The sequence below is a fragment of the Alternaria ethzedia genome, assembly GCF_023757985.1.
Source record: "Alternaria ethzedia strain BMP 0044 chromosome Unknown scaffold_12, whole genome shotgun sequence".
NCBI classification, from domain to species: Eukaryota; Fungi; Ascomycota; class Dothideomycetes; order Pleosporales; family Pleosporaceae; genus Alternaria; species Alternaria ethzedia.
The window spans coordinates 145,940-168,186 of record NW_026056205.1 but is presented as its reverse complement, the minus strand read 5'-3'; the positions used below and the strand labels follow the sequence as shown (position 1 = coordinate 168,186).

General features: G+C 52.3%; 9 protein-coding genes and 1 non-coding gene across 10 annotated transcripts; 4 read left to right on the top strand and 6 right to left on the bottom strand.

Moving 5' to 3' along the window:
* Positions 1-2,435: 2,435 nt before the first annotated feature.
* J4E87_005605 (uncharacterized protein) lies at positions 2,436-3,092 on the top strand (the record flags this gene model as incomplete). Its single annotated transcript, XM_049377213.1, has 1 exon — positions 2,436-3,092. The coding sequence occupies one exon, from the start codon at positions 2,436-2,438 to the stop codon at positions 3,090-3,092; it is 657 nt and encodes a 218-aa protein (XP_049232839.1).
* An 841-nt stretch (positions 3,093-3,933) lies between these two features.
* On the bottom strand, positions 3,934-5,810 carry J4E87_005604 (uncharacterized protein; the record flags this gene model as incomplete). The annotated part of the gene is made up of 5 exons (XM_049377212.1): positions 3,934-4,185; positions 4,241-4,656; positions 4,705-5,222; positions 5,271-5,646; positions 5,702-5,810. The coding sequence occupies 5 exons, from the start codon at positions 5,808-5,810 to the stop codon at positions 3,934-3,936; spliced, it is 1,671 nt and encodes a 556-aa protein (XP_049232838.1).
* A 2,671-nt stretch (positions 5,811-8,481) lies between these two features.
* On the bottom strand, positions 8,482-10,053 carry J4E87_005603 (uncharacterized protein; the record flags this gene model as incomplete). The annotated part of the gene is made up of 3 exons (XM_049377211.1): positions 8,482-8,518; positions 8,695-9,741; positions 10,049-10,053. 3 exons carry the CDS (start codon positions 10,051-10,053, stop codon positions 8,482-8,484), a joined length of 1,089 nt encoding a protein of 362 aa, XP_049232837.1.
* Positions 10,054-10,745: 692 nt separating this feature from the next.
* J4E87_005602 (uncharacterized protein) lies at positions 10,746-11,619 on the bottom strand (the record flags this gene model as incomplete). The annotated part of the gene is made up of 2 exons (XM_049377210.1): positions 10,746-11,433; positions 11,474-11,619. The coding sequence occupies 2 exons, from the start codon at positions 11,617-11,619 to the stop codon at positions 10,746-10,748; spliced, it is 834 nt and encodes a 277-aa protein (XP_049232836.1).
* An 855-nt stretch (positions 11,620-12,474) lies between these two features.
* J4E87_005601 lies at positions 12,475-12,620 on the bottom strand. Its single transcript has one exon. It is a non-coding gene; the product is annotated as a tRNA-Ser (tRNA).
* Positions 12,621-12,799: 179 nt separating this feature from the next.
* On the bottom strand, positions 12,800-13,720 carry J4E87_005600 (uncharacterized protein; the record flags this gene model as incomplete). The annotated part of the gene is made up of 3 exons (XM_049377209.1): positions 12,800-13,509; positions 13,575-13,587; positions 13,637-13,720. 3 exons carry the CDS (start codon positions 13,718-13,720, stop codon positions 12,800-12,802), a joined length of 807 nt encoding a protein of 268 aa, XP_049232835.1.
* A 190-nt stretch (positions 13,721-13,910) lies between these two features.
* On the top strand, positions 13,911-14,780 carry J4E87_005599 (uncharacterized protein; the record flags this gene model as incomplete). The annotated part of the gene is made up of 4 exons (XM_049377208.1): positions 13,911-13,942; positions 13,988-14,267; positions 14,313-14,499; positions 14,557-14,780. 4 exons carry the CDS (start codon positions 13,911-13,913, stop codon positions 14,778-14,780), a joined length of 723 nt encoding a protein of 240 aa, XP_049232834.1.
* Positions 14,781-15,031: 251 nt separating this feature from the next.
* On the top strand, positions 15,032-15,551 carry J4E87_005598 (uncharacterized protein; the record flags this gene model as incomplete). Its single annotated transcript, XM_049377207.1, has 3 exons — positions 15,032-15,071; positions 15,130-15,212; positions 15,267-15,551. The coding sequence occupies 3 exons, from the start codon at positions 15,032-15,034 to the stop codon at positions 15,549-15,551; spliced, it is 408 nt and encodes a 135-aa protein (XP_049232833.1).
* Positions 15,552-15,649: 98 nt separating this feature from the next.
* J4E87_005597 (uncharacterized protein) lies at positions 15,650-16,599 on the bottom strand (the record flags this gene model as incomplete). Its single annotated transcript, XM_049377206.1, has 2 exons — positions 15,650-16,220; positions 16,277-16,599. 2 exons carry the CDS (start codon positions 16,597-16,599, stop codon positions 15,650-15,652), a joined length of 894 nt encoding a protein of 297 aa, XP_049232832.1.
* A 2,237-nt stretch (positions 16,600-18,836) lies between these two features.
* J4E87_005596 (uncharacterized protein) lies at positions 18,837-21,346 on the top strand (the record flags this gene model as incomplete). Its single annotated transcript, XM_049377205.1, has 2 exons — positions 18,837-19,008; positions 19,062-21,346. The coding sequence occupies 2 exons, from the start codon at positions 18,837-18,839 to the stop codon at positions 21,344-21,346; spliced, it is 2,457 nt and encodes an 818-aa protein (XP_049232831.1).
* Between the last annotated feature and the right edge of the window lie 901 nt (positions 21,347-22,247).

Here is a 22,247-nt window from a genome sequence, read left to right as displayed (position 1 = left end):
AACGACTTCGAGAAAAACCATGTGTGGCCGACGACGTGGATCAGTAACGCATTGAAGGCCGAATGGGGTATCCCAACACCCTCAGCTCCTGTGGCATAGCTCATGAGGTAGAAACTCGAGCCGGCATTGACTCTTGGCCTATGGAGCCAATTGCCAATGACTTCCCTCGGCCTACCCAAAATCAGCTTGGGTCGGTTGTGGAATAGGACCACAAGAAGAAGGTGGATGTGAAAGATGATGAAACCCATACAAGACATTTATTGTGCAAAACAAAGCGCTCAGTGTCTGGAAGCCAGAACCTTCGTGTCTAAGTCATGCCCGCGAATGATCCGGGTACAATTCATACCAGCTCTGGGCGCCATGGTCAGCTGCATGTATCCCGTCACTTGGTCCCCTCTATGTAGCTCTAGCACTCGACGCAGAACTCTCATTCTCATGCGAGAACATGGACGTTCTCGCAGCCGGGGATCTTCCAGCAGTCAACCGAACTTGTGCAATCCGGGAAGATATACCTTCCGAGGATTGGGAGCTCGGGTAACAACTCCGAGTGAAATACATATAATGTTACCGCTACATCTTACTATACAGTAACAATGCCTCTCTTGGAGATAGTGCTTTTTCGTGTGCTGATCTCTGTTTTCACGTGCAATCATTCGCCTGAATGAATCTTTTTCAGATAATCTTACATCCAGGGCTGCAATGTTCGGCTCGGTTCACCGAAGATTGCCTGAGCTGTACGCATGTACCCGTGGCCGGTGGCCAGAAGGATGTGGAATCTGTTAGTGAAGCAAGCTGAAAGTCGTGTGTGGCGCAGCACATTCAGATCACTAAACTACCCGTTTCGTACGCTGCTGCCTGAGTTACCGTGATTACGCGCTTGATCACGATACCTGTGTTGAAAACTTGCTAGACCACCCCTTGTAGTATCATAAATCGTACTGTTTGCCATAGTACGCGTCTTGTCGATTTTGGAAATTCACCAGATGCTCGCATTTCGTCCCAACATGCCACCACCGATTTGACCGTAACGCAGCTGGCTGAAGCCAAGACGAGAAGCTCTTTTTGCATCCGAAAGCCTCGCAACAAAGCACCGATATCTGGCAGCTGCGGTCGCTTATTGCACGTCTGGGAGCGCTACGTGAGTATCACCTAGATATTGCTGTGATGCATATGGCCTTGTGCAACGCGTTATACCTGCATTTCATCAATCCCTAGGTATGTAGCAGACCGGCAGTAAAGAACACAAAGCGCATTCTCCCGTGCGAAGTTGATTAGCATGTGCCTGGTTGCTGACTTGATATGTTGAAGGGATGACCGTTGAGCAGCTACGTCATTTCACGGCCGGATATCTGTCCCGGGCCAATCCCTTCGCGTAAGTCGTAACGAGGTGCCAGAGCCCGGTCACGGGAGTCTTGGTACATCAAGTCCTCATCGGGTCCGTTGAGATTTGCATAGCGCAACGCGGATACCCATCCATCCCACAGCGTACCTTTAGCATGCATTCCTCTCTGCGAAGCCCCTTATGGGGCGATAACCCGAGATGCCTCGGGTGACGCCTCGGTCGGACGCCACTGGACAAGTCCCCCCTTGCCTAGGTACCTCCGGGCCTCTACCATTTTATAATCTTCGCCTCCGGATGTGAAGCACTCATGTGTACTTCTTGACTGAACAACAGTCAAGCTTAGTATGCGTCGCAACGACTCAGCAACAGACCATGGAAGCCTACAAGTTCATACGAGAGAGACCATGAAGAGTGCATTGGACCTCCGCATTCTAGGGGTCTGTTGCGGAAGTGGGTTAAACCAGCTTGACTTCGCGCTGGTCCGGTATCTGCAAGCCTCCCCTAGTGCCACGCTGTATCTAGAACTCATCCAAGTCAGTGCTGTTCATACTGCCGCTCTGCAAATGCTGACGACCGATAGTGCGGTTCGCTACCTACCTCACCTCCCGTTCGAAACCATATCCTCACTTCCCTCCGCGAAGTTGAGCGCAACTCCTCACTAGCGATACGCCTCAACGCGCTGCTCGGTTACTTGTTCTCCAATGGCATTACCACTTTCTGTGAGAAGCATTGCATACCACTCGCATCCATAAACCTGGTCGGCACACACACATCGGGCTTGAGGCGACCTGACATGCCTGAAACGAACGACCTGAGCACGCAGCCGCTGGGATGGAACGCCAATATAAACTCTGAGATCGGCGTCAACACTGTCTTTGACTTCGCTGTCATTGAAGCTGGCTCTTTGAGGCCCCAAGTTTCCCCTGTCGCCTACATTGATCATCTCTTCTTAAGGCATTCTTCCAAGTTTCGAGCTTGTCTGAATATCGGCGAGCTTGCAAATTGTAGCTTCATTCCTCCTCGGTCGAAGGGAGATGCTCGAGGGACAAATTGTCGCGACTGCGGGCCTGGAAGCGTGTTCATTGACTACGCCATGAAGTACTGCACTTCAAACGATCGTAACAATGACAACGACGGGGAATATGCAGCACCGGGGAAGCCTAATCAAGCTATCGTCACACGGTTCCTCCAGACGCACGATTACTCTCGCGTCTTGCCTTCTTTAAGCATAGCCCGGGATATGTTTGGCGAACATGAAGCCCAACGAGTCGTTGATGAGTGCATCTTCATGAAACTCTCTGAAGCAGACATAATCGCTACCGTTACCCGTATAACAGCCGAGAACATCTTGAAGCAGTATCGCAGACTCCTTGCGCTCCGCTTTCCTGTCGGCCAGAACGTCGACGAACTCTTCATCAGTGGCCCGAGTGCGCGCAACGCGAACATCATAGACTACCTCGAAGCGGAGCTCCCCGAGAGCGTGATCACAAAGCCATTCGACGATATAGGCATACCAGGCGATGCGAACGAGGCCGTGTGTTATGCACACCTTGCATTGGAATCGGTGCTGGGACAACCAACACGCAGTTCTACAGAACTATCGCGGCCTTGGAGCCAGTCGGGTCATGATGCTGTACTGGGAAGGGTGGCGCGGGGCGAAAGTTGGGAAACCCTGACGGCCCAGTTGCAAAAGTTTGGCGATGGGAAACCTCGCATTTTGGCGCAGAACGTGGAGATAATCGGCCATTGAGGATCTGGGAGTGAAATGATGGCACGAGCACGATGACGGAAAAACGGGGCGTTGACGGTTGGAAAGTAGAAGATGGCAATGCCGTACTTGTTTTCTGGGGCAGAGCGGTGATGCGCTCTCTCCCGCGGAGCTCCTTTTGAAGGCAATCTTCTTACGTCACAGGGAGTATGGAGCTCGACGCACAACTCGGCGAGATGTTTGAACAGCAATGCACGCGTACACCTGTCAATCTGGTGACGTGCGCTTTTACATTCCAGGTGTTCTTTACGCGATGCTTTTGAAAGCAGCTCAGCTTTGGCGTACCTAGGCAACATATGGCTTCAGGCGTCAAATACAAGATTGCTCCTGACAAACATCTCTTTCGCAACTAGCATGAGATGCACATGCTAAATCATGTCTTTGATTTGCACTACATTTCCCCTAATATGTAACGCTGATCACAACTTCTAGATATCCATTACCAGATCTCGTGGGACGGAAATTCGTATTCTCAAGTAGGCAAACCGGGCGCAATCGAATCGCATCTTTACATCCATCGCGACGTTGCGTGGTCATCGTCACAATACGATACGCAACCAAACGATCACCATGATACGGGGTAGCTAGCCAAGAAGTTTGCGTTGCACGTACGTCGCATGTACACAACGTCTTTCACCGGAGGCGAGCAGGAGCGACCCGCTCATCGTGCACTATGAGACTGCGCATCGTAAGCCCAGTCCTTCGATCGATTGTATCATTCAAATTCCAATCGTAGTGCGCGAAGCCGTGATAAGAATAAACTGAATAATTGTCTCGCTAATTACAAAATCTACTGGCCCCCTTGCTGAGCAATTGTCCTGCTTCAAGGGACTGCGGTTGTGGTGACAGTCTCGTTTTGTTTGCCTGCGATGATGTCGCGCATGATGCGCGCCTTTTGTTGCTCTTCCGCCTCACTGCTGACATCCTTGAAAACCTGGTCCATCTCCTCCAAAGTCTTGCCAGATGTCTCCGGGACTACGAAGAATGTGAAAACAAAGGCGAGTCCACAAAAGACGGCGAAGAAGGTGTAGGCTCCGTAGCCGGTGTTTTGAACAAGAGGAGGAGTAATCAACCCCTGGTATACAGGTCAGTCGCTAGTCACAGACAGTAAAGACGAAGGGAAGACTTACGATGATGAAGTTGTTGAACCAGTTGGAGCACGTTGAGAGTGCAACGCCCTTTGCTCGCAAGGAAGATGGGAAGATCTCCGAAGGCATAGCCCACGGGACGGGTCCCCAAGTAGCACCGAAGCTGAACATGTAGAAGAATAGGAAGGCAACGGCAACCCAGCCTTCCACTGCAAAGTCCAGCCATCGTCCACCAAACTTGCCAACCAAGACAGCGATGATGAGATGGCAGATAAACATGAGAGCAGCACCTGTGAGGAGCAGTGGCCGGCGCCCGAAGCGATCCATGGTCCATAGACTTGTTGCGACACCAACGAGCTGCGTGCAGTTGATGATGCCGGAAAGTAGAAGCTGCATCTCGTAGTCCTGGCCTAGTGTTTCGAAAAGAGAGGGCGAATAGTAGATCAACGCATTGATACCTAGAGTCGTGTTAGTATTTTCTCACGTCGCGGTAAGGAGGAACATACCAACAAACTGCTGGAAGAACATGATGCCAACTCCGACGACAGTGCGCTTCCAGCATCCATGTCTAAAGCAGTCGAGCCAAGACTGAACCTCAAGCTTGAACTCGTTCGTGCGAGTTTTGGCCTGTAACTCAGGGTGCCTCTCAACGCTCACTTCGTGGTTGAAGGTAACTTCTGCGCGGATTTCGCACCATTCTTGGAAGATGCGTGGATCGTCAGTGGGAAGCTTGCGGAGCTTGCCCAGGACGACTAGGGCTTCGTCGTCGCGGCCTTTGCTGGCGAGCCATCTTGGAGAGAAAGGCAGGAAAACAATGCCAGCACCCAGAATAAGACCAGGAATCATCTGGATAAGGAACGGGAGACGCCATGACCATTCGCCGGCCATGAAGCGTGTACCATAGGTTGTCCAAAAGGCGATCACGATGCCGAGGACGATGCTGAACTCCTGCAAGACGAGAAGAGCACCGCGAATCTCCGGTGGCGCAATCTCAGAGATGTAGAGTGGGGCGATAGTTGCAAGACTACGCGTGGTTAGCATCTATCCCGTGTACAAACATGGCTCAACATACGCTCCAATTCCCCATCCTCCGATCAAACGTCCGACAGTCAACATGGCGTAGTCCATTGCTGCTGTTTGTAGAATGCTTCCGATCGTGAAGATGACGACTGCGACGACGATGGAATACTTCCTGGAGAGTTTGTCTGCAATCCAGCCGGCAAAAAGGGCACCGATCAGTGCGCCCAGTTCCAGCATAGCAGTCATCAGGCCCTTCCAGAAACCAGCTCCTGAGGCTTCACTCGAGACACGCGGAAACCGGTCGAGGAATTGATCCATGACGAGCGTTACGGAAATAACACCCTGATCGTATCCAAAGAGAAGACCTCCAATTGTAGCAAAGGCTGCACACATGGCAACGTAAGGGTTGGAGAAGAGGCCGCGGAAACCTGGCTCTGGGATTAGCCCACGTGTGATTGAGGTTCCACAAAGTGATGTGCATACCTGCTGGTCCATAAGGCTCCCGAGTCACCGTTCCCTGTTTGCTAGGGAACGGAGACATTGCCTCGCGCTGCTCATAAGGGGCGCTCTTGATCGAATCTTGTCCACCCATGATGACGTGCAGTGATATGGGTCGTGTCTTGTTGAAATCGCCTGTGTAGTGGATGGCCTGGCGAGGAGGGAGTAGTGAATGCGAGGAGGCAATCGACCGCTTTATGCACTTTCGATATCTCGCTTGATGCCGCGTTAACTCTTGTCCGGTGGGTCCACACTATGTACAGTATCTGCCAACGCTAGTGTCAGGCGTCTGACTGCCGTTAAGCGCACATCCGATGACTTCCCAGAACGAACGCCAAGGAGTGTGGATGGAATGCTAGGGACGACCACGGCCGGCGTTTTCTGAAGCGGCTTCACGTCAGCTCAGCTTCACACCTGCCTCTTGCGACCTTCTGTCTGTTAGGTTCGTGGATGACTTGAGATGCCAGCACGGTGTGCGCATGTGGGGTTTGTGCTGTTGAGGCTACGCCGCTTGGATCGGAAGATTCGCTCGAAGTTTCTGTGGGACCCTTGCGTCCGAGACTGACCGAGCTGCTCTGCTACGGATCGTGAGAATCAGTAGCAATTGCATGATGAACGTCTTGATGCTAATCTTGAAATTAGATCGCGTGACATTGGTCTCCGAATTTGCTTCTGAGAGGCTGGCATTGGCTCCGCAAACCTTCAAAACCCCTGCTGCCGGCGTCATACGCCTTTCTCCGCATCTTCAAAGGCCGCGGTGACCGTATGGGGTGCTCGGAGACCCCAGAAAACGCGCGCGAGCGTGCCAGTGCTACCCCGGATTCCCCAAAATTAGGCTCGCGTCGTTCCGCGCTGTGCAGTTGTCCAGTTGGGTAAACGTCCTTTCAAAGCTGACCATCTCAAGGGAAAAGCTGCCGGCGAAAGTGGAGGTCGCGGCGGGAATTCCTGCTTCAAGCGAAGGTTAGTGGAAGCTAGGTGCTGGACTAACCCCGATCAGCGTCGGAAGGAAAGAGTCGCCGACAAGTGGGCCGCGCTACTGAAGGGACAGTAATTCTAACCGCCGACCTGTCATCTTTCCGTTATCACGCACGACGTCACTACGTCTTTCGATCACTCATCAACTCTGTTCCAGTACAAGACAGAAACGTGGGGTCTCCACATCCCCTCTCACCCGTTCATCTGGGGGAAAGTACGGCGACTGATGTTCGTGGTCTCCCCGGACAATGTAGAGCGGAAGCGGAGTGAACTCTTTCAACCCCTCCACCCAAGAAAGGATGCGATGCATGTCTCGAATGCACTGCACAGTCGACGGCAGCATTCAATAAGATTTCTATGTCCCGATACATACTTCGCGGGACCAAGGGATCACATACCAGGACCGAAAGAACGAGCAGATGGTATTCCGTTTCATGCTTCCATTACAGCTGCTCTAACACACTACAAAGTACTTGTCCTACCCTGAAAAGTTCCAGACCATGGCATTTCACCTCATCCATCTAATCTCGCCATGCCCACAATCAGGCGCTTGTCTCCATCTATGCCCAGGCTGACTCCCTTCCCCAGCATAGTAATGCGATGGGGTGTCGAGACGGGCCCGCCAGCACGAGGACTTGCAATTTTTCTTGTCCCTCAACGTGCATCGTACAGCGTGACAAAACCCGTTAGGCAGGTGCTTCAATCCCTCCATTAGTGGATTGCCACCCTGAGACAGCAATTGCTCAGGGTTAGGGAGAAGGTACGCGAACAAATCCACCAAAAGCCTCCACAGACGTGAATCGGAATGAGAAACCGTAAAATCGTGCGTGAACCAGATGACATCGTCTATCTCGAGGCGCCAATCATGGATATGCACATGGATGAACGCATCCATGACATCGTTCAACCAACGCTTGTCGTCGATCCACTCGCCAAAAAGGTATGCGCGAGCCAAGAACATGAATGCCTTGTTAGCGGTAGAAGGAGTGAGTCGACCAAGGCAAGCCATGGTAGGAAGCACTCCACGATTTAGCCACATCGCGTATTCTTCGATGACTCGGATGGAGAATTGTTCGCCCACGAAGTGGGTCCGTAGTCTTCCAGAAGCTGAGGAGAAGTCTCCATGTATAGAGAACCAATCCGTGTTCCTCTCCAGGGTATGTTGGTGAACTTCTACGGCTTTATCATACTGATGATTTACAACCAGCTCTACAACTAAACCAGATCGCGCTTGGGTCAGGTATCGTTGAGGTGAACTGGATCTTCCGAGTGGTGGTCCGCTTTCTGATTCATACACATAATCAAAATAACGCCTGTTATGTTTGACCCCCTCTGCTTCCAACGATCGCCGGTTCTCGCTAGACTGTGCGAGACCGTTAGGCGGCGGTGCTGGCCGACCATAGGGAAAGCCGCTTCCTTGATTCTGCGGCCCGGTGGAAGCTGATGGCGTGGCGGAATTGGAAGGTCGTGGTGCTCGCGGGCCATGGGGGATCTCGATTTCTTGGTTCTGCGGCCCAGTGGAAGCTGACGGCGAAGCGGTAGACTTTTTCAGGATCCCTCGAAGAGGAGGCTCCGTCCTACCATGAGACTTCGGCTTCGGGGCTGACGAAGACGAAACTTGTGTCTGGGCGCCTTGGTTGTGGGTGATGGTTTCGCGTTTGGCCGGCGGCTGTGGCTCGACCCATGGCTCTGTCTGGGTGCCCTGGTCTCGTGTAGGTTTTTTGGGCTCGACTGGAGGCAGTGGAGGCGTCCATGGCTTTGTCTGGGTGCCCTGGTCTCGGGTAGGGTTCCTAGGCGTGACTGGGGGCAGCGGAGGTGTCCAGGGTTCTGTTTGGGTGCCTTGAACTTGAACAGAAGTCTTAGACTTGCTAGGCCGTTGTGACTGTGCCGGTGATTGTGTCTGAGCCTGAATAGGCGCCTTGGCCTTGGGAGGCTGTGCCGGCGGTGGTGGTTGGGTGTGTTGAACTTGAGTGGGTGGCTTGGCCTTGGGAGGCTGCTGCAACTGTGCCGGTGGTGGTGCTTGAGTTTGTTGGACCTCGGTAGAGGACTGAGGCTTGCTCGGCAGTTGGGGCTTAACAGCAAGGGTTAGAGCAGTCGCAGGCTGCTTTACCATTTCCTGAGTAGATGGTGCAAGTCGATCGTTGGGCTTCGGCTTTTGGGCAGGCAATTCGGTCGACGCTCGTGCTTTGTTTCCCAGATTCTCGGTAGGCTCATGGGTTTCTTCAAGCTGTGATTCGAGAGGCGGTGGTGATAGCGCCCGATGAGCTTCGAGAGGAGCTGATGACTCGTCGCTAGAATTTCCAGGTGCTGCTTCATCCTCGACCTTTGGCCGGCGCACAGCATTATCAGCTGCAACGATCGTATCCTGCTTCTCTTCGCCATCTGTTGTTTTCATGACTTCTTGTGATGTCTGTGTTTCGAGCGAAAGATGCTGGAGCTTATCGCCTAGATCGTCTTGAAAGCTCGTGGTATCTTGGAGCTTCCCAGCATCTTGAGACTTCGCAACATCTGTGACGCCTTTCTCACCAAACGACCATGATTCGGTAGGGGCTTGGCTATGCGGAAGGGTATCACTAGAGACATCTCCAGCGTCTGATACGTTGCTTGCCTTGTTCTTTCGCGTTGATGGCGTCGTAGTCCAAGGTATCTCAGTCTCCGCGACATCGGGCTCTTGCTGTGGAACCTCGTCCTGCGGGTCGTCGTTCTTTACTGGCTCAGTTTCAGTGATATCCTGTGCCTGTTCTATAGTCGGACGGGATTCGATGGGCTCTTCGGAAGTTTCGACAACGTCATCCGGTTCGCGTGTCACATCGTCTTCGGCATCATCACGATCCCAAGCTGAGGAAGAGTTAAGGTCCTCCAAGGTTCTGGTCTTGTTCTCTTCTTGCTTGTCGCTCATGCCGCCCCGTCCCTTCTTTTTCTTGCTCGAGCTGGCCACCCCATCGGCGCCGGAGGCGCCCTTCTTCTTATTCTTGCCTCCCATCTTTATGATTGCTGATGTTTGCTTGGGAAGGAGCTCAGGTGACTCTTGATGGAGTTTGATGGAACTTCTGGTTGAGTGGAGCAGTGTAAAGCAGTGCGGTGTTGAGGTGTTGAGCGGAGGAACCGAGGGTTTATATAGGCTAGGGGAGTGGCAGAACGACAGCTACTCAGTCGGTCGGCGCAAGTGCACGCACCTATTAGAGACAGCCATCGGGCACTGCGATACATTGTCTAGCGTGGTTGCGGTAGCGGTGATGAGTGAAATGCAACTGAAGTGAAAGACATTCACAATCGCGCATCGTAGCGTGCGCTGAATATCTTCCAGGCATCGTCAAACCTCTAAGGTGTAACCTTTTGTAGTGGGACGCACCGAACTTCATGGCTTGTTTTCAAATCTAGAACATTTAGAAGAGTATATACTGCTGCATACTGTGAAACAAGGTGCTTGGGAGATACACCCGCATCGCAATCATATACTGTGTTACTTAACTGCATTGTGCCCGCATTCATGCACCATGCGTTCAACAAAGCAACAATCTCTTATATGCAAACGAGGAAGCCTGCTAGTCTAGTTTGTATCGTGAGGAAAGTCTTCATTGACGAATCGAACTTTGAAAGGCCCCAGTGCCGCACGATGAGCTCCCTCTTATTACTAGAGAGAAGACACCTCGTACCAGAGACGCGCATATGCTGTGAGCACATGCAGATCTCATTGGAAGGCAAAACCTAAACAGGGCTGCAGGATACGTTGAAGCAACACTATACAAAGTAGGCAATCTAACGTTGACGTAGGCTCTACGCGACCTTGTCCTATGAGAGGGACGGAGGTTGGTGTTACATAGTTTCTCTTGCCTGAATAGTGTACAGCAGGAAAATCGCCACCCTTTAGTCGCTGATGGTGTTGTCATCGGTGAATGGCGGAAACCAATGTTGTATGCTAGTAACATGTTGAAACATATCTGCGGTGGCGAGAGAAGTTGTGAGTCCACGGATTGCTGCGAGGTCGGCTAGAGTGAATTAGATTTGCGATAGCGCACGAACGAATACAAACTGGTAGCAGAACATACATTTCTCAGACTTCGGTCAGCATAGGCCAATAACCTTCCGTCCACTCTTCCCATGGGCGCGAAAGTTTCTGTCTCAGATTTATCTTTGGTATTGCATCCAGGACGTCCACCAATGCTTCGCGAGGCAAGCGATTGAAGTCTGGCTTTCGATCCTCGTCCTGAAGGGTAGCATATGCACACATGTCCGCCACTAACGCTCTGATGGGCGAACTTTCGGGCGTGCCACGGTAAAGAACACATATAGCCTCCTCAGAAGGAAAATCTGGCGTATTGATGATTCTTTGGTCCGGTGGCTTATCTTCGTCATCATAACTATCATTTTGTACACCAGCCATGGTGTTGAGAACAGTCTGCTGGTAATGTCGGTCTAGTATCTGCTCACCAAACACGTATGCGGTCGCAAGGTCGATCCAAACTGGATTGTTTTCCTCGCCATCTTCGAAGGTTCGATAGAGATCGAAGCACCTGGCTGGTACTTTTCCAGAGTACAACCAGTGTGCGTAGGTTTCAACATCTTTTACTGTGTAAGCGGGTAGCTCAATATGATCCGGCCTCTCCCGCATGGCCGCCCATTCAGGCTTCAGGGCTCGGGCGAAGAATTCAGAAGTTCTTGTAAGAATATCTTGATGGACTTGGATCGACACAGCCTCGTGCGCTGGTCCGATCACGAGCGTGATCATGGGTCCTCTCAGACTAGGCCATTCTAGTTAGTTCTGTCTACACATCCCTTTACAGACAAACTTGCCGGAAAGTCTTCGACACTTGAATGCGCGCGTTCGTAGGCTGTGAGATACCATCGCCGCTCTGTGTGATTTCGATGTCGTCATCAGCATCGGTGTGATCTTGCACCATGCTTTCGGCATCGTCAGTCAGATCCATGACTTTTGTCGCGTTCCGAGGGTGACAGCCTGGCGTATCGTCGCTGGTAAGATGCGCACTTGGGTGTGCAATTGCGCGGGGTCTGGGGCAAGAACGCCATTGAGTAAGCGAGGACCTAGGCCGTGATGGCAAGTGGGCGCAGCCCTCACCAGGGGCGGCAACAATTTGTGTCGCATCCTCAAAAGATTTGTTAGGACTATTTTCTTACTAGAAGTGTACATTGTCCTAGACATTTTATACTCACTGAGTTATAATAGTATGTATGTAGCAAAACCCGGAAATGCAACACGGAATTATGACCACTTCTCGTGCCGTTGCGCGTGTGGACAACGATGTAGTCAACTCTATGGACAGCTAGTACTTGTTCAAGCATACATGAAGAGGCTCTAGAGTAGAACCAAGTAAGCGACAGGGGTGCGTTACAAGCCCGTTCTTCGTATACCGGTGGCTTGCTATCTCATCGCGACGTCTTACCACGCGATGCACCAAGGTATCAAAAAGTAAATGAGCAAAAGCAAATCGTAGGATAGTAAGCAAGCCAGGCCAGGAAGGTTTGTATGCTAGGAAAATAGCAGCACAAGGTGGTGGTACTTTTGGAAAGTGCAAAAGGAGTCATGGGGTACCTAGGTATTGACCTTCTGAGAAGATGGACATTTGTTGTGAACCTTGAAGTATTATTATAGTTTGTGTTTGTGCAGCGCAGTAAGCGGTAATTGTTACAAGATTACAAGTCTTAGTGTCGTGGTGGTGCAAAAAGTTGGGCGGTTGGGTGGCCCCAAAACTCCACCATTTCACCCTCAACCTCAACCACAACCGCGCAAAAAAGATGCCACTGTCTACAGGCATTAAATACAACGTCGCGGACAAGATTCGAACTTAGCGACTCTGTTAGATGGGGCTCTGATGTGTGGTTTGGGTGTATGTACCTTGCGAGGCCGAAGCCATTAGATGACTGAATGAAGAATTCAAGTCTAACCCATTAACCACTCTGGCACCGCGACTGATGGTTTGATAAGGAATTTTGCATTTGATGCATCTATGATTAGGATGAGTTGTGCTAGGTTCGCACTGCGGAATGATTTGGGTCTTCGTACATGAACTTGGGCGTGGTGGGGCGCAGTTAAGTCACTTGGGCGCTTATCAGAATTTAGCCATGTCAAACTATGTGTCATTGGAACATCTAAGTACTACTCTTCCCACTAAGTACCCACAGTTTGTCACCGCCCACCTTGCCCTCCTGCTTCAGCTTGTCGAGAATCTGGCGTATCCCCCTCTCCGCCGGTTCCCAGAGATTCTCAGGGTACTCCTTGTATATTACCTTCACAATATCCATAGAACCCATGCCTTGACTCTCCGCAAGTACATCCAACACCTGTTTCTCACGCTGCTTGCGGTGTTTTATATACTCAGTGATTTTTGATGGGCCATCTTCGATGACAGGCCCATGACCGGGATATGCGCGACCTCTAAACTGCGTCGACATGGCGTCGAGGCTCTTCATGTACGCTGCCAGATCTTCGAATACGGCTGTGCCCTGACCCAATACGTTGTCCGCCGTGAACATGGCATCTTCTTCCTCCAACACGAAAGCTGTGTGGTCTGTGGTATGTCCCGGGCAGAAGAAGGCACGTAGGGTTGCGCCTTCCGTCTCGAACTTCTGCCCATCACTTATCGCGAGCCAGTCGTCGCGCGGATCGTTCTTGTAGACCTTCGTGTCGGGAGAGTGCGCGAGTAGGTCGGGGACGCCTTGGATATGATCGTGGTGCCAGTGCGTCAATAGCACTTTATCGATGGCGATGTTCTCCTTTGAAAGGAGCGCTTTGATCGAGGCAATCCATTGTGGTTTGCCTTCGCCAGTGTCAATGAGCAGTCGTGATGCGCCACGACCAACTATGTACGTGTTCGTGCCTAATTTACTTAGAACATATTGACCGTAATATTGCAACCGCATGTACCTTGCAGCGTGAACTTGAGCTTTGTCAGATCGCGCCGTCCCTTAGATGATAACGGCGCTCACCTTGCTGGGGTTGCCGCTCAGAACCCTGATAACCCGATCGCTGACCTGCTCAACCTCTGGAAGCGATACCAAAGATTCTGCCATCTTTGAGTAGAGTGCGCGTGTGCTAGAGGTAGCTGACGGCCATCGCAATCGCGGGCGCATGGTCGCTCCCTCAGGTTACAGCTGGACCAGCACAGCCGAGGCACATTGTTATCGATAGTGGGATACGACGCAACCAAACTATCACTTTTCAGGTACACTGTGCGGCAACCTGCCTTGGGCCAAACTCAACATGGCGCCAATCGAAGACGACGATGAGATGCCGTAGGTCTTACTAGCTGATCGCAGCCCAGATGCTAACAGATGAAGACAGCTCTCCGGCGATGCTCTTGCCGCGCTGAAAGAATTTTATGGCGAGCGGGATGCACGACAAAAGCAGTTTGAAGAACTAAAAGGCCAAGCCGAGGATGACTTCGAAGGGAAGTTGTCCATGGACGCCTTCACGGAAGACTGGAATGCAAGTCAATTTTGGTATAGCGACGAGACCGCTATGGTGCTTGCGCGACAGCTTCTGGATGGTGCGACAGATGAGACAAGGATAGCAGTCGTGTCTGCGCCGAGTGCTTTCATCCAGTTGAAAAATCTACTGGTAAGTGATCTGGAAGCGCAAGAGGAGAAAAGCTGACTTCGTTAGAACTCGGGTGAAGTCAAGTGCCGGCCGCAGATCAAATTGCTGGAGTTTGACGAGCGCTTTGCCGTCTTCAAAGAGTTCGTGCGCTACGACTTCGAGAAGGCGATCCAACTACCAGCTGAGATGAAGGCCTCATTCGATGTCATCATTTGCGACCCGCCATTTCTAAGTCAAGATTGTCAAACTAAAGGTACTTTCATGATATGTCTCCAACAACCGTAGGTTCGATGTCGCTAACACAACATAGCTGCTTTGACCGTGCGATGGCTAGCGAAGTCATGGACGCAAGATTCACTGCGTCTCATTGTCTGCACTGGCGAGCGTATGGAAAGCCTGGTTACAGACAAACTATACGGGAAAGTAGGAACCAAGACGACTGATTACGAGATCAAGCACGCCAAAGGACTGAGCAACGAGTTTAGATGCTATGCGAACTTTGAGTGCCCATCGTGGAAGTGGGCAAAGTCATGACCCGCGAGAACATAGGGTAGCTATACTTGAGAGGATGAATGCTTCTACAACCAGTGCAGTAGTGTTCATGAGCATACGATCGTGATTGGAATATACATGTGAAGCACGGCGGAACCGTCCCGCTAAACAGCTACCCCACATGTCCCTCGGTCAACCCCACTTCGCTCTCAAAGCATAAGCTCGCTGCGTCATCTTCATTCACCAACCAGACCCGTACCAACCAACCAACTATCCATTCTACGAGTACCACAATGTCCTCCGCTGCATGCATCTTCTGCAAGATCATCAAGGGTAACAACCTCTTAGCTTGGCTATTCTCTCAATCGACAATGGCTCACAGAAGGACCAGGCGAGATCCCTTCGATGAAGATCTTCGAGAGCGAGAAGACACTTGCTTTCCTTGACATCGGTCCTTTGAGCAAAGGCCACTCTGTATGCTTTCTAGTCCCTCCAGTATCAACCAGCCAAAACTAACGTGCCGCCTAGCTGATCATCCCCAAACACCACGGCGCAAAGCTCCACGACATTCCCGACGACCAGCTCGCCGAAGTCCTCTCCGTCACGAAGCGAATTGCTATCGCGCAGAACATCCAAGACTACAACATCCTACAGAACAATGGAAGGATTGCCCACCAGGTCGTGGATCACGTACACTTCCACCTAATCCCAAAGCCGAACCAACAGGAGGGTCTCGGGATTGAGTGGCCAACTAAGGAAGCGGACAAGAGCGAATTGAGCAAGCTGCTGGAGGAGATCAAGAGCAAGATGTGAAGCAGCGTGTATCGCACTCGTACAGGGCATCAATGAAGCATGTTGACTCAGGCCAGAGGCGCATCTCTCAGCACTTGACCAGCGCTACTAACATTCGATTATTCTCCCTTGAACACGGGTTTTCTCTTCTCCTTGAACGCGACAAGCGCCTCATCCCTATCCTTTGTCCTGACTACAAGCTCGTATGCAGCATTCTCAGCCTTCTCGCCCAACGCGCATCCTTCAACCGCTTGAAGCGCGGCCTTGATCGCTATCGGTCCACCTTCACATATTTCCCTCGCCAGTCTAATCGCTTCGTTCAGGACCTTCTTCCGCGCAGCCCCTTCTTGTTGCACATCCTCTGCCGTGATCTCTACTAACCGGTCGCATAACCCCAGAAAATAGGCTTCTGGCGCTGCAACACGGCGGCCTGTCAAGATCATGTCTCGTGCGCGTGAGAGGCCGATCAAAGCAGGCAGACGATATGTTCCTCCCGCGCCAGGAAGGATGGCGAGACGCGTCTCGGGGAGGGCGACGGTCGTGGTAGAGGCGAAGACGCGCATGTGTGTGGTGAGAGCTAGCTCGAGACCGCCACCGAAAGCCGGTGCTGCTAAAGCAGAGATTGTGGGGATGGGTAATTGCGAAATCGACGCGAATGTTCCGCGCAGTGTTGTGAGAAAGTTGGATGTACTGCCATCTGTTAGCCGTCGCTCGTCTCATGTGACCATCGTAGAACCTAGACATACTCCTCCTGGGTAAACGCAGCCCTTTCCTTGAGGTCCGCGCCCGCGCAGAAACTGGTCTCTATATCGCTCGCCAATATCAACGCCCGCGTTGATCCAGTGTCCCCCTCATTGTGTAGGCTGTTCACTTGTTGCGTCAGCTCTGTGAGCAGTTGCCGTGATATCGCATTGCGTGCCGCGGGCCGGTTGAGCGAGAGTATTCGTATGCTTCCGCAGTGTGGTGCTGGGACATTTGTGACGTTTATAGCCGGGGCTTGGGCAGTTGCATAGCCGCGAATTCCAACGGCGCGGTGTAGGACGCGGGGGTTGAGGCGGAGGAGCGGCATTTCGATCGTATCTAAGATGTTTTTGTGCGACTGCAATGGTTCTGTAGTCTTTTCGCCCAGAGGTATTCAAGTCTGGAGCTGTAGCGTCGACGTTGTGCGCGGCGTGTTTGGCGACCTCATCGCTGATAGACCGCAGTTAGCCGAGGCACCGCGACGGCACAGCTTTTGATTTGGTCAATCGTCGTTCCTGGCGCGACACCAAATATTCAACCAGAGAACACAAGTCTGCCGGCACGATGAAGACTTGGTACGCCTCTCACGCATTACTTATTGATCGTATTTGGGAGTGTTGCGGTATATTTCCGACAGTGCTTGATGTTTACACTTGTTCCTAGCTATGTTCAGGCGCATGTATTCAAGCTTTCAGTTCCGAGGACGGCTGGAGCAGTCGACGCAGACCTATACTATCCGCAAACCGACATTGAGCCTGTTAATATTCGTGAGCAGACACAAATTATCAAGAGCAATATCGCCCTCACCTTGGCTTCTAGATTAGTCGTCTCAGCCATTACACATCATCAATCGAGACGACGAGAGCAGCGACTTTCGTGTAACGAATTGAGCATAAGACAACTCTTTTCCGTTCTCTACTCCAGTCCCCATATAGCTGTTTTTGGTTCAGACACATTGAGAAGGTATTGTTCCGATCGTTGTAGTTGATCAATCTGTTTGGAAATCCAAAGTCTACCCTGTACCCAGGTGGAAGGCAAGCATGCCATCAGGGACGAAAGACATGCAGATGCAAGGCGAAGTCGAACAAACATTCGTGGAACCCAGAGTTCCCTTGTCATTCTATCGTGATGTCGCAACTACACTAGGGTCTTGTGCAAGGATAGCCATTGCTACTTTCTGCTAAGCAGGGACACTCTTGACTCAGCGCAGCTTGAAAACAGAACCTGGGTACCAGTAACTGTCAAGTACAAAGCTATCGAATGTCAAATCTCGTAAATTACCGAGAAGTCATGAGTGCAAGCCCTGACCAGTTCGTGTCACTGCTGAAGGGAAGGACATTCCCTGTATGGATGCCCGGTTATCCATCTGCGCACACTTACGAATCCAAGTCACGTTCTCATCCTGGTACTCGGAGCCCAGCTTCATACACACTCAACCAGTTCGTACTTCGTATTCTAGGCCCAGAGCCTCCCGCTGGGTCATCAACTCCTGCACCGTTACGTATGTAGTGCACCCTACATGGACACACCCGTAGACCTGGGCAATTGCAATGCAGCATCCGCACCTATGAACGGCTCTCGGCAACCGCGATGCGAGGTTTTTATCCTGTCAACAACTCGACCTGACGATCTAAGCCCGACTTGAGGCACAACTTCGGCCCAGGACGTTTGCGGGGAAGTGACTTGTGGAGCTCCGGAGCGATCGCCATGTCACGATGCTGGGGTTCCCAAGGGTGCATTCCTTCTGCTGGCTTAGCGCCTACCGAATACCTCCACTGGGTCCGACGCTTGCTCCATGCACCGAAAATTTCTGTTACCCATGAGCCTCGTGACGATGCCTACCGATGCCTCTCGGGACTTTTCGTCGGCAACACACAAAATCCAAGATCTCGCCCCGCTTTAGGATAAACAGACAAGCTTGGAGGCGTGGAGCTTAGTCGTGTACTGTCGTATTTCGCGCACTTCCCCATACGCGCGAGTCGTGATGGAAGGTGTACCGGTATTCTGCGGAGATTGTTTCGTGGAACGTTGTTCGATCAAACTGCCAGTACCAGAGCTGTGGTTCACGGCACGTGGATGTACGCAGTAGCAGCATCATCCAGGATTCGTCCCCAGGAAGCTAACCCTGCCAGTTCGACTGCAGCAGCAATGCAAGGCGACTCTCAGTCGCGAGTCATGAGCCAACCTCACGATCCCCGCAAATCATCGCGAGTCAATGTTCCCGGCTCCGACCTCTTCGTTTTCTACTCCACAACCATCTGCCGACGCGCATGCACACGTCCGACCGCCCGCTTGGCAACCGCTACGCAGCCTTGAGATGACGTCGTGCGCCTTAATACCAGGACAACACTGGTATGGTACGGAGATGTGGAGACTCCGCAACCCGCACGGGCAAACTTCGGGACATGGTGGTGGCTGCCACATCGGCTTCTAGCCTTTTGATCGGGACGAGGACTGCCACCGGGCGGACGAGCATGCGCCGAGAGAAGAGCAGTATATAAGTACTGCTGTGCACAAAGATGATGGTCATCAAGGCACTCGATTCACCTTCGACAATCCAGAATCATGGCACCTTCCCTTGTCTCGGCCGTACTTTCGGGCTCTGTCCTCCTGGCAGCAGTCAATGCTCAGAACTTCGAAGGCGGTGGCCGCGATGAAGATGCGTTTGAGTACGTACAGCCGCTCAACACCACCATCTTGACCGAGTATGGCTCCTCACCAGCTGTCTACCCGTCGCGTAAGTTATCCTACATCACCAACCTCGCTCGTGACCAATCTAATGCTCTGCAGCAAACATCACCGGCGCTGGTGGCTGGGAGATGGGTCTTGAGAAGGCGAAAGCTTTCGTAGCCCAGCTCACACTTGAGGAGAAGGCTGACATGGTCACTGGTCAAGCCGGACCTTGCGTTGGCAACATTGTTGCTATCCCTCGTCTTGGCTTCCCCGGTCTGTGTCTTCAGGATGGTCCTCTTGGAATTCGTGTTGCAGACTACGCCAGCGTCTTCTCCGCTGGTGTCTCTGCCGGAGCGACATGGGACAAGGACATCATGTACGAGCGTGGTCATGCCATGGGCGCAGAGTTCAAGGCCAAGGGCTCTCAGGTCTTCTTGGGTCCCGTCGCTGGTCCTCTCGGACGTTCCGCCTATGCAGGCCGTAACTGGGAGGGATTCTCCTCTGACCCTTACCTCAGTGGTGTGGCAATGGAGAAGACCATCAACGGTATCCAGGATGCCGGTGTGCAAGCCTGCGCAAAGCACTGGATTGGCAATGAGCAAGAGATCATGCGAAACCCGCTTTACGAAGACGAGAACGACAACACCGAGCAGACGACGGCGGCTCTCTCTTCCAACATCGACGACCGCACCATGCACGAGCTTTACATGTGGCCCTTTGCCAATGCTGCCAAGGCCCGCGCTGCCAGCTTCATGTGCTCTTACCAGCGCATCAACGGCTCTTACGGATGCCAGAACTCCGCCTCGCAGAACGGTCTGCTTAAGACTGAGCTTGGCTTCCAGGGCTACATCATGTCTGACTGGGGTGCCACTCACTCTGGTGTTGCCTCCATCGAGGCCGGTCTGGACATGAACATGCCCGGTGGACTTGGTGCCTACGGTCTGAACTTTGGCCTCCCTTCATACTTTGGCGGCAACGTCACTGCTGCTGTCAACAACGGCACCGTTGATGTTTCCCGCATCGACGACATGGTCATGCGCATCATGACTCCTTACTTCCAACTCGGCCAAGACCAAGACTTCCCCTCGGCTGACCCCTCAGGCGCTGATCTGAACACCTTCTCGCCCCGTAGCACATGGACCCGCGAGTACAATCTCACCGGCGAAGTCAGCCGTGATGTCCGTGGCAACCACGGCGAGCTTATCCGCCGCCATGGTGCCGCTGGCAGCGTCCTCCTCAAGAACGTCGACCGCACTCTGCCTCTCAAGGCTCCCCAGAACGTCGCTATCTTCGGTAACGACGCAGGCGACCCAGCACGCAGCTCTGTCATCAACCAGCAGAACTACGAATACGGTAGCATTCTCGCTGGCGGTGGCTCAGGTACCGGCCAGTTCACCTACATGGTCACCCCTCTCCGTGCCATTCAGAACCGTGTCGCCGCGGATGGCGGTATCACTCAGTTCTTCCTCAACAACACTCACATCATCGCCAACAATGTCAGCACCCTTGTCATTCCCCGCGCTGTCCCCGAAGTTTGCATTGTTATGCTCAAGACTTGGGCTGAGGAAGGCGATGACCGTGCCCACCTGGGATCTGACTGGGAGGGTGACGATGTTGTCGAGTCTGTCGCTTCTTACTGCAACAACACTGTCGTTGTTACCCACTCTGCCGGTGTCAACACTTTGCCATGGGCTGACCACCCCAACGTTACCGCTATCCTGGCTGCCCATTTCCCCGGCCAAGAGTCTGGAAACTCGCTCGTTGACATCCTGTACGGACACGTAAACCCCTCTGGTCACCTTCCTTACACCATTGCCGAGAACGGTGATGACTGGAATGCGCCTCCCACCACCGCCATCAACACCACCGGATTTGCCGACTGGCAGAGCTGGTTCGACGAGAAGCTCGAGATTGACTACCGCCACTTCGATCTCCAGAACATGTCTGTCCGTTACGAGTTCGGTTTCGGTCTCTCATACACCACATTTGAGATCTCCGACATCGAGTCTTCCCCTCTGGAGCACAACATCACATCCATGCCCGAGCAGCTGCCCATCCAGCCCGGTGGCAACCCCGCTCTGTGGGAGTCTCTCTACAACGTCACTGTATCTGTCGCCAACACCGGTGACTGTGCCGGTGCCACCGTTCCCCAGCTCTACGTCGGCCTTCCCTCTTCCGCCCCAGCCGGTACGCCTATCCGCCAGCTCCGCGGCTTCGAGAAGGTATACCTTGAGAAGGGCGACAAGGAGACCGTGAGCTTTGAGCTTCAGCGCAGGGATCTGAGCTACTGGGATATTGTCAGCCAGCAGTGGGTCATTCCCGAGGGCGAGTTCACCATCTGGGTCGGACTGAGCAGCCGAGACCTGAAGGTCCAGGACAGCTTTACTGTTGTTGGACAGTAGATAGCTACATCCAAAGAAGAGATTAGCATCTACTTTTAGTTTAATGATATAGTTATGATAATGTATAACTTTCACATCTGACATTTGCCTTTGAACACACGATATATTCTCATACTGATCTCATTAATTCGTACCCCAAAATTGACCCAGCAACCTTTTGCTCGATGAGTGTGGTGCACTCTGGTGTAAACGTGGACTTTAGTCTTTCACGACACATCCGTCATGCAAAGTTTAGTAGATTGTCGCGGTTCTCTACAGCTATAAGAGTAAAATTCTTGTTACAGTGTATACAGCCAACACATGTATGGATAGGTAGTCGCACACTAGTACGTGAGAACAAGTTGCCTCATCGACCCTCACCTTCACCTTCACCTCCCCCATGCCAGGAAGACGAAGCCATGACGCAATGTAATTTGAGCTCGAACGCTAGTGTTAGGCAACCCTTTTTACGAGGTCCCAGCGGCTGTCGTCGGCAGGCCAGACGAAGACCCGAACTCACCTATTTACTATGAGAACCTGTCTGGGAATTGCGAGCACTAACGTAAGCCCCACTTTTCGCGTGCGCGGTTTACGACGCCTGGGCAATCAGGGTCTATTTTGGGTGACATGTGACAGCAAGGCGAGCGCTGCTGAGTTGGCTATATAAACAACGCTGCCCGCCCAATCCCCATCACTTCTATCACACACTGTCCTCAATTCCTCGAGTTCAGAAACACTTTTGTTTTGTCATGATCCCTCAAACACCATGACCGCAATCAATTCTCACTTCGCTACTACTGCGCAAGCTTCAGCGGTACTCCCCTTGCTCACCCCGGGATGAGATTCCAATCGCCCCGTCAGCAGCTACAAGTATATCAGCTTCTCCCCCGGTTTTGTGTTGCTAACGTTCGGAAGTGAGTTC